The sequence below is a fragment of the Hydractinia symbiolongicarpus genome, chromosome 14 (genome assembly GCF_029227915.1).
Source record: "Hydractinia symbiolongicarpus strain clone_291-10 chromosome 14, HSymV2.1, whole genome shotgun sequence".
NCBI lineage: Eukaryota > Metazoa > Cnidaria > Hydrozoa > Anthoathecata > Hydractiniidae > Hydractinia > Hydractinia symbiolongicarpus.
Window position 1 is genome coordinate 13641656 of NC_079888.1, and position 10899 is coordinate 13652554.

The following is a 10899-nucleotide window of genomic DNA, read 5'->3' on the forward strand; positions in this document are numbered from 1 at the left end:
AACAAAAGACGTAACAAAGTGAAGTTTAGTCTTTCTACGGTTTTTTAGTTTTGCTTTTTATACAACATCAATTTTCAAAAAAGCACCCAGTTTCTCAAGCTAGTTTTCGATTAAGCTCCCCCTTATCAGGTGGCTGCTTATTCAAGGGGGCCGCCTAATAAGTGCTGGGCACTTTTTGAACTTTGAGAAAATTACCTGTGCTCTTATTTAAGGGGGGGGGGGCTTAATCGGATTATTACGGTATGTTATATGTTATATATGTTTATATGTTATGCAAATATGTTATATATATGTTATACGTATTTTATATGCATAACAACCCCACCCAGATTGACAGTAAATGTTATGACCTGTTTGTTGAAACAAATTATTTTTAACAACTGAAGAAGAAATTGATGAAGAAGAGGAAGACAACACCGAGCATTGAGAACTTGTACCTAAAAGAACAATTTGAAAAATTAAACGAAATAACTAAACAGCAGAAGCATATGTATCACAAATAAATTAAAAAATTTATTAGCCAGGCAAAAAAATAGACACGTCAAGGATGAAAGCCTGGGATGTCACAACAATCCCACTAATACTTCCAATTGCAATCACTCACTGCATCCACCACAATATCTGAAAATCCACCAACATTGCTTGGTGGTTCACCATAATCATTGCTGGAAGGTGCTTATGTGAAAATAACATCATTTTAATGTGGTCAGGAAGCGGTTGGGGTTGAGACAAACTGTCAAACAAAAGAGTTACCCTATACTGGATATTTCCACAAATGTATGGACAATGGCAACAGAGATCTAACCAAAGACAGTTTTCTTTTGGAATTTACTGGCACTCTTATTACATATTTTGACAACCAAGAACTGCTTGGGAAAACATGTAAGAGTAAAGGTTACAGAGAATGGGAGCTGTAAAGTTAGATATTGTGCTTGGTTTATATGCTGGAAATTTTATTTCACATTGATATGAGCAAAGCCAGGGGTTAACGCCAATGTAAAGTGGCTATTGATAAAATTCTTCGTAAAAGTAAAAATTGATAGCTGAACATTTCTTGTCAAATTTTTCTGGCCTTAAAAAAAAATATTTTTGAGATTTCTGTTACATTACGTTACATTTTATTTTGTTTTTATTGTGTTAAAATTTTTGAGAACTTACAGAATTTTATCAGTCACTATGTTTTTTAAAGTTTGGTTTGTGAAATCTTAATCTTTTATAAAGTATGTAACAAACATTGAGAAAAATAACAACATTATTTTCTTCACATATTCCATTAAATTTTCGGCTCTTCTAGTTGTTGAAAGCAAGTTTATAAAGTTATTGACAATTTCCTTGCTGATAAATTAATTAAATAAATATAAAGGCACAGATGTAATCATATAATTGAGTACAGGCTTCTCTTTAAGAATAAAGAGGCTTTCCTTTATCTCAAATAAATAATTGCGTGCATCAGTTGACAAAACAGTAAAATTATTGCTGTCAGCCGTGTGTGACGACATAAGTGTTCGTTACACCCAGATGGTTGTTGTGTAGCAACGCTCTTACCAGTGAGATGCAAAACTCCTAGATGTTCACAAGATCTTACTTTCAAGTGCCATATTGTCTTACCAATATAAGTAGCTTTGCAGCCATTGCAGAAAATTTGTATACAACACTTGAAAGGAAAGACCTAGGAAGTTTATCTTTGAAGCGAAACACAGACGACAATCTTAATGATGACTTAAAAACAACCTGTAATGAACAGCATTGTAGCTGTTTACGAAAAAGTTTCCTTAGGCGTGTTCTAGCTTGTAAGGAGACTGTACCTAAGTAAGGCAAAACAATAAGAACCTTTTTCTTAGGAACATCGAAACAAGATGCAGGAGCAGGAGGAACGTATAGCTTGTCAAGAAATCTTTCAACACATGTATCAACAAAACTAACAGGATAACCATTCTTAGATAGTGTATCCTTAAGAAACTTAACTTTGGCGTGAAATCTAGAAAAATCCGAAGTGATATGGAAACAGCGGAACTATAAAGAATATACCATACAATATTTGTATGACAGCAGTATGAAGCTAGTATTGTTTATTGTCTTATTGTTTGTTGTTATGTTTGTTAATATTTAACAATTCCATCACTAATTTTTTTTTATAAAGGATGCTTGTATCAATTTCGAATGTGCTCTCAGATGCAAATCATATTAGCATTGGTGTGAAGTATATTTCTCTCCTAAAAAGCACCTTCTAGATGGGCTAATGATACTCAAAAAAAAAAAAATTGTGGCAACACTTATTTTATTTACAGCTCATGATGTCTGGTGTGTCAGAAAAATCCCTTGTTCTTTATGTTAAGCATAGCCATACTAAGTCACCACTCTGTAAGATTTTCTCGCTTGTATTATATTGCCTCCATGGTGGAAATTGCTCCTTGTTTAATTTTAAAGTTGTTCATCCAGTAATGAATGAAATCATGCATCAAATTATGCATTGAGGTGCAACAAGACCATTGTCAGGCGCATATTTTTACTTTACTCAAAAATAATCTTGTAGCAACCGTTCGGTGAATGTTTCTAAATAATGGTATTGGCAACTTACCTTTTTTAAAGGCTACTAACATAAAAAAACACAGGAACCATTTTTGGAAAGTGGAAACTTTTGCAGGTATATTTATTACGTGGTTGTGATATTTGAAAAAGTATGCAAAAATACAATGATTATAATATGTCTTATTCCTCTATTTAAACCAGCTTAAGAGTTTAGATTTAACTAAAATAATCTTATATTACATAAATCGCATTTAGACATAGATAAAGTCTATGCAGTTACTTATGGTTGAAAACTTCGAAATTAGCCATCTTGTCTTAAAATATTTGACTAAAATTGTAGAAGCAGTCATGTAACATTGTAAACTAGGTTTTCCATGCATGCAGGATCATGTCGTAAGTATGGTCTTTAATGAAACTTTGTTAACCATTTGTGGGAAATAAATATTTAGGGGTTTAATATTTAAAAAAAATTATTATTGGAATGTGTAGAACATTTGTTATTTTTATGTTTCTTCTGAAAGTTATACTTTATGTTATTAAGAAGACTGAGACTAGACTTGCACAAAGATGATTGACACTTATATTAAAAATACAAAAATTAAGATTTTATATTCATATCAACTGTCTGGATATTTTTTTTAGGTAAGCCAGGTTGAAGATACATGTTTACAAATTTTTCAAAAAGGCTATCAATGTAATGTAAGTTAGTTATGTTCTCTTATCAGATGGAATTTTTATTCAACTTCAATTTAAATTTAATTCTATCAACTTCTTTGCTTTGTTTTAAAGGGGAACTACACGCAAAAATTATTTGATATATTGTCAAAAATGGGTCATATATTTCAAAAAATAAAAAAGTGCAACTTAATTTTGTCTGTTTTTACCTCAATAAGAGCAATTTCTTTGCCAGAAATATCCTTTTTTTTCAACGGGCTACGTAAAAAATAGAAGACTGGAAATAGTAACAAAATGACTATGCAAAGTGCAACATGTAGCAAACCGCAGAAAGAGGCCTCCAAGAAAACACATTGAAAAGAAGAGAAGACATTACGATTTGTTATAACTTATTTTTTAATAAACAAGAACCACAATAACTAAGTATATATAAAAAAATAAACCTTTCTTATTTGTCAAAAAACAACAATAACCAACAATTTTCCTCAAATAAACAAACAGTCTTCAGAAATAAACTTTGATGTTTTCAAACACTTTTAACGCATTGTCCCTCTCGCGTTGATAAACCGTTATAATTTTGAAAAAGGTTAAAAAAAAATGAAATTGTATAGACGACGGAGAACAGTAGTCCATCATTTTTTTTATTTCTTTTATAATGGACCTCACCTTGGAATGTTTGCATACTAAATGACAAAAATTTCAGGGGGTAAAAGGGACAATTTTTTTAGTCCGTGAAGTAAATACAAAAATACTATTTCCAGAACATGCTTTACTTTCGTTTGATGTTTGAAATGTTGATGACATCGGTTCACCTATTAGTTCACTCTAGCAAAGTAATATGTTTACCACTGTCAGAAATTAGAAACTTTGCTTATTAGTTGCGAGAAAATATAATCATAAGTGGCGAGAAGGACAAGAATTTAACTTTAAAGTATAAATTTAAAAATGGAAGAAGGTAACAAACTCGTGAAATAATATTAGTACAATAAAAAGTGAACGTATATTATACAATGGCATGGATTTGATGACCAGTGAATATATGCAAATACAAAGAAAACTTTATTGTTTGCATTCAAGAAATCTAGATGAATTTTGTCTTACTATCATATCCCTCTGGAAACAAACAATCGTCAGTGAAGTAATTAACAGATGAAAAAAGCAGAATCTTTTGGTAAAGACCCTTCTCTTTTAATCGCTTGCAATCATTTTATGCGAAGTTTGTTGTTGGACTTTTCTGAAGCTATCTTATGAAAACTAAGCTCTTTGTTAAACGTGGAGCGACTTGTACAACCGAAAGCTGAGCAACTTGCATATTAAGCATAAAATAAAAAGGAACTGCTAGTAGCTATATTTATCAAATTTATAAACGATTTACAAATTTGTTGCTTTAATAAACCAGCGTGTGATGTTGCAAAGTGCGCACTTTGCAACATCACACATCATGTTCGTCCCAGTCTTTTTTTAACGGAATTGGGGGTCGGGATTTCTAGCCGTATTTTAGGGTGATAAGGTTCGTATTGTAGGCACTTGAAAGTCATATGAAACAGCAAAACTAGTAAATTCGTTTTCTTATGGTAGTAGTAACGATATATCAAAAAATGATTTTTGCGTGTAGTTCTCCTTTAACATTACTGAAGTCATCCCTAAAAAGAAAAATGTAATCCTTAACAAAAACAAAATGAAACAAAAAAATCACAACCAGAATAACTTTTTCATCTATTTGGAAGTTATTTAGTTTTACATTACAATTTGTTCTGTTATTCCTTTAGTAATTTAGTGAAACAGGACTTCTTGAATAATATTATTTTCTTTCAAAAGTTTGTTTGTCAGTTATGTGGCCATAGTCGTTTAATTCACCAATGCATTTTTACCATACCTTAAACTATAGTAATTTTGATTAATATTGCAAGCATGATCAAGCTTTTTGTTGCAATTTTTTTTAATAATTTAAAAATATCTCTGATTTAAACATTTAACAATATTTTTTATGAAAAAGTGTTTTCTTTGCAATTGTATTTCTTTCTTGCTTTATTCGTCACACTGTAAATGTACTATGTACCTGTATTTTTACCTGACCAACCAGGCCTTATGAAAGGGAACAGCAGCCTATGGGTGTGACAACTAACATATTAAACTTATTCTCTTTTGACACGCTAATATTATTTTCCAGATTTTGTACAACAATGGCGGAAATCACTGTTCACACTATCCAACAAAAATTATTATCTCTGCAGGTGAGAAGAGCTTTGAAAGGTACAACCAAACATTCCTTTAATGACCATCCACAAGCATTCATTCTAAGTCACATTGGCAATTTTCTACTAAAAAAATGGTTTTAAACTCAAAGTACGAAATTTCAAGAGATGTTTCTTCTGCTACACTGTGTAAAAGCAGCTACAATTTTTTTTTTAATTCAGTTGTTAGTATATGACCAGATGAAACTTTTCCCTAAATATCTTGTTTTCTTTCTTTGTGTCACAAGATAATTACATTTGGATTATATTCTGTTTTTGAGCTATATACTTCCACACTGGGGTAAGCAATTCAGTAATATTAAGCCAACACACAGAGTCAAACATGCATAACACATTGATGCCTGCAAAACCGAAGATGGATGTCAAAGTACGATGATTTTTTACTTCAAATTTCAAATCGATATTATTTTACAGGCATAAAGAAATTTCTTTGGGAAACTTGAATGATTTGATCAGCAAATCCAAAAAGGCTAGATGTCGATCTAGATTTGTTATTCCTGTGTTGTGGATTAAAGAAAAGGTGTGTCATTAAAAAGAGTCAAATTACTTTTGAAGAAATAAATTTATTGCTAGTAGTAAAACCGTTCTACCTGAAAAGCCATCTTATGTTCAGTTACATATGTTACAGTGTATCTGTCGATCATCAACTCTTGCTTCAGCAGCAGAACTTTATGGGAGGTCAGGATATGACTATTTATTTTCAGGAGGTAATGTTATTTGTTTAAGATGAACATTTTTGGCAGAATTGTTAAACAACACAGAAAGTTGAAAACAATTAGTGTTACCTTTTTTATTTTCCCAGGAAAAAATGTAGCTGTAAATAAAGAGCCATCAGCTCGCACACAAGATGGTGCCATTGTAGATAAGTAATATTCAAATTGTAATGTGTGTTAATGTGTATTGTATCCTTGGGGAGAAAATTTTGTATTTTAAAGCAGTGGAATATAGTGAAACAAAAATTTCAAAAGCAGCATGGCTGGGGAAGTTAAAACTTTGAACTTTAAAATGAAAAAATTGATACAATTGATTTAGATGCCTAAATTACCCCAGGCCTGAGTAGGGTTAAATTTCTGATTTCAGTCATCTAATTGCTAAGCTGAGAAATTAATGCCTAGCAAAAAAATTCAAAACATTTATCAAATGGACATATTTTTTTCCATGCAAACTAAAATATATCTTTTAGACAATGTATTTTCAATGCATTTTAATTTTAGGGTTCGTGGGTATGATATACAGCTGCTAAAAGAATTATCTGTAAAGTATATACTGGATTTAATGCTAGAAAGAAAGAAAGTCAAATATGGATTGAAGTAATCTCTTACACTTTTGTACACCTCATAATCAACTTGCATTTATGTTTGTTTTGTTTAACCAGGTTTTTTTTGCATAAAGCATTTTGTTTTGGCACACATAGATATCTAGTTAGTTACATTTTAGATGTATAGTTTTATTTCAGGCCTGCAAAAATATTATTATGTTGATATAAAAAAAAGCACAAGAAATATGGCTATTACAAGGAGATGAGAAGTCGTAGGTTTGAGCAAAACAAACATGTTAGCTGAGAGCAAAATATGGGAAATTCCACACATTTTAGCTATGTAGAGTCATTAAGGTGGCAGTAACCCTTTTTTAGCTGTCCAAATAGCTTAATTATTTACTCAGTGTTTTATTTATACCATTTCTTTTTACTATTTCCTAAAAATATAGGCCTTAATACGTAATAAAATGATAAAATTAGCACTAAAATTGCTGAGTCAGCAGAAATTTATATTTAAAAATGTATCATAAACAAGAAAAAAATCGGCTTCTACGAGCTCCAACCTTTTCCAATCTCGTTATTTTTCATAGAAAATCCGTAGAAAATCTAAAAATCACCATATTTAATTGAGAAATAGCTGTAAAAAAACGAAATTCGTATTTCATATTTTTCGAAATATGAAATTTTACAAACTGATACAGTTTCATAATAGAAGTGGTTGATTTTCCCAGAGAGCATCACATTTTGTTTTTTTAGCATAACATCATCAGAAAAAGTGGACAAAGAAAACAGATATGGTGATTTCGAAATTGCATCAAGTCCATATCCTGGTACAGTATTTTTATTCAAAAATAAAACATATTTTAAAATTTAAGGTTACTGTAAAGGAAACCATTTTTTTTTTTGAGGTTTTTTGCAAAAAATTTATGATATATAGAAAAAAAATTCTCTTTCCAATTACAAATTTTATATTCCATGAAAATATTTAAAACATCCCTTTTTTTTAGAAAAAACCTTTTCAGAGGTGTTATATCCTATTCGCCTTCAAGGAAATATGTGCAAAATGAGTTTAGCATATTTTTTGTAAACATTATGCATGATATGGAAATTCCGTATAAAAACATGCATAATAATATTTTTTAGATAGTTTACTTTCACCATCGATACATATAAAAATGTTGTTATATAAAAAATCATTAAAAAAATCATAGTTAAGGAGTATGCATATGAGCTGTCTATTGTAACCCTGATTTCTGTCTATTAATAATTTTGAATCATCTTTCTGCATACTCAGTTAGCACATTTTTATAACACCAAAAATCTTTAAAAACAAGTATCTCGTTAGTAAATTTTCGCATACATGCCTTTACGTTTGTGATCTCTTTTTCGAAAAGCTTCCTATTGGCTTATTGATATTTTCGGCAATGAAAAGCTTAATAAATTATGCACAAAAGTTTCCCGGATTTTTTTGTATAAATTACTGATTAGCGAATTGTGACGACAAAAAGAAAAAAAATATGCATTTTCTTGAACAATTAAATAGAATTACAAATAATTTCATAACGACTATTAGAAAGAAAAAAAACCATGAACCTTTTTTATTTTAATTTATGCTGAATATAACGGTTCAAAAATGAGAAGTCTGCGACCCAGCGTTCGGAAAAAAATGTGTGTGTTTATTTCATTATATTTTCATTTTGGAAAATTAAAATCTCACGAAAATAACACCATCAAAAAGTCTTATCAAGCATTCAAAAACAAAAAAAAAAATAAGAAAAAAATAAAAGTATTGATAAATTAAAAGGGTTTTTCTGAGACTACTTATCATGTGAGTTTTTTCCATTACAGCAACCTTAACAAGAAAAAAAAAACGCAATGTTTGTGCATTGTTATGCATGTATCCAAGGCATTCTTCACTTTCGTTAAAAATTATAGTGTGATGATCAACCAACTTTCAACTGTAGATGAGCTAATTTTCACATACTTTTGTTGTGAGGTGTTTGTAAAATGCTGAATAAACTAAAACATTAAAATTTATAATAACCATAAACAACTGTAATTATTTTGTATCCTAATATTTATAAATATATATTAGTAACAATGGTAATGTTTCAGGTTGTGAGATTTTTCAAAATTTTAAGAATAATGGTTATTGTGGTGAAGGAGTTTGTTTTGACTGGAGCCAAGTATGTTTCCATTTGTGCTTTATTTTTTGTAGTTTGTGTACCGTAAATAAATATAACTAGCCAGGGGACCCAGCAACAAAACAAGGGTTAAGCCACAAGTAAAATTGTTACCCAGCGTTGAAAACCCAGTGGATCAACTACTTTTCTGGGCCACACATTCATTCGTGAATCAAATGAAGCACACACAACATCATGGTGGGTATAATATATTTTTCAAAAAATAACTTTTCTTCTCATTTTGCTGAAAGTAAAACACAATTTACAACCTGTTGTTACCCCATCATGGCAAAAACAGTTGGTTAAGCTTTTTTACTTTTCAGAAAATGTTCCCACTGAAAGTTCAAAAATTTATATTACTCCAAGCTGAGCGCTTGGTACAGATGAACAATGTTGCATACCCATATAGGTATAATACCCTTTTCCAAAAAAAACTTCATCGCAACTTCGGTTAAATAGAAACACAGGAAACAGCCAGTCGTAACACTGGGTCAAGCGCTTAGTACAGGTATACCGTGTTCCACATCTGTATAGGCATATCAACCTTTCCAAAAAAACTATATCCTAACCACAGTTTAAATCAAAATGCAGTGTGTAGCCAAAACAATCACTCAGCAGTTTTATTTTGTGGAAAATCTTTTGTAAAATTTAAAAATAAAAACAACCTGTTTTTACCCTGCCAGATTATAAAAAAATTGTGCAACATTGTACAGAAAAAAGCCTGCTGTCTCAGCAATTATATTTGTAGAATAAGTTTTCATGACCGAGGTATTATTAAAATAATTAAGAATTTTGGTGTAGCTGAACAGCATTTAGCTACTTTCACTTTTAAGCCAAATAATAAATAAACTAGCCAGCCACAAACCCGAACATAAAAATAAATAATTTTGGCTAGGATAAGAAGCTTTATACCTAACTAAATAAAAACTTTAAAATATAAGCAATAAAATAAGTTAGCTAGCTTGCCATGCTCCCTTAAAATCTATGTTTGCAGCCAACTCTTAAAATTTGTTAGTTTAAGGTATATACATAGCTAGAAAACGTGACAATATGTTTACCTTAACATGCAAAAACATGTAAAAAGCACAATACCAAAAGGTCAGAATTAGATCGTCTACCAAGCACACCATCATCACTAGAACTTTAAAGCGAATAGAGGTTCATTAATTAAAATGACTCTACTCATATTTAGCGATTTTTCGATTTTTGAATGTTGTTTTTTGTTTTTGATAACACATGCATTTAACCATAACTATTCTTTTTAATCTATATAAAAATATGGAGACTGTGTGTGTTTCCGTTTGTCTGTAACAGAAAAGATGGATGTGTTCATTTTTTTTGATGTTGCTAAAAAAGTTATCTTAATTTAAATTAATAAAAGCATTACAATGCACCTAAAACTATTAAGGCTTAATAACTTGGAAACAAGGTGGTGACGAAAGTCATTTTTTAACCGTGCAGATAACTATGGGCACCCTGGGACAAAATTGGAAAAGTTTTCCAAATCTGGTTCTCCAAATCTGTTTGTTGATTTTCCATTCCGCCTGTAGTTAGTTAATATTAATTAATATTAATGTGAACCTAAATGCCACAACATTTTATTATTTAATAAAATGCTAACTATCTTTGTCTGTGATTAAACATATGACACTTAAACAATTGCGAAAAAGGCTACCTACTTTTTTAGGATTTTGCTGATGCATTTTTAAGCATACCTACCAGTGTCCCGTTACCTGTAAATATAGAATGGAAGAATTACAAGGTAAGTTTTTGTTTCTTTCTCTCTCTCTTTCTCTTTAATTGCAACTTTATGTATAATTTATACATAAATGGCAAATGTGAAAATGTAATGCTTCCATTATTCACCCTGGGGCAATTTTTAAGGGAATAATGTTATTTTAAGGAAAGTACTCCATTTTTTATAATGGTTACTTTTGATGGCATAAATAATCAAATTTTAAGCAAAACTTGTGAAGACAATTAGTCAAGATCTCGTCTT

General features: G+C 30.5%; 1 protein-coding gene across 4 annotated transcripts in view; it reads left to right on the forward strand.

Moving 5' to 3' along the window:
- The window catches only part of LOC130625335 (myotubularin-related protein 14-like), a 44345-nt gene that overhangs the window by 12161 nt on the left and 21285 nt on the right, over positions 1 to 10899 (forward strand). For 3 of the 4 annotated variants that reach the window (XM_057440408.1, XM_057440409.1, XM_057440407.1), the window contains 9 exons: positions 3172 to 3228; positions 5375 to 5457; positions 5874 to 5979; positions 6073 to 6166; positions 6262 to 6325; positions 6674 to 6769; positions 7474 to 7547; positions 8833 to 8903; positions 10588 to 10662. In XM_057440408.1, the coding sequence (XP_057296391.1) occupies positions 3172 to 3228; positions 5375 to 5457; positions 5874 to 5979; positions 6073 to 6166; positions 6262 to 6325; positions 6674 to 6769; positions 7474 to 7547; positions 8833 to 8903; positions 10588 to 10662 (720 nt within the window). The remainder of the gene's footprint in view (positions 1 to 3171; positions 3229 to 5374; positions 5458 to 5873; positions 5980 to 6072; positions 6167 to 6261; positions 6326 to 6673; positions 6770 to 7473; positions 7548 to 8832; positions 8904 to 10587; positions 10663 to 10899) is intronic. The other variant, XM_057440410.1, reaches the window with a different exon arrangement.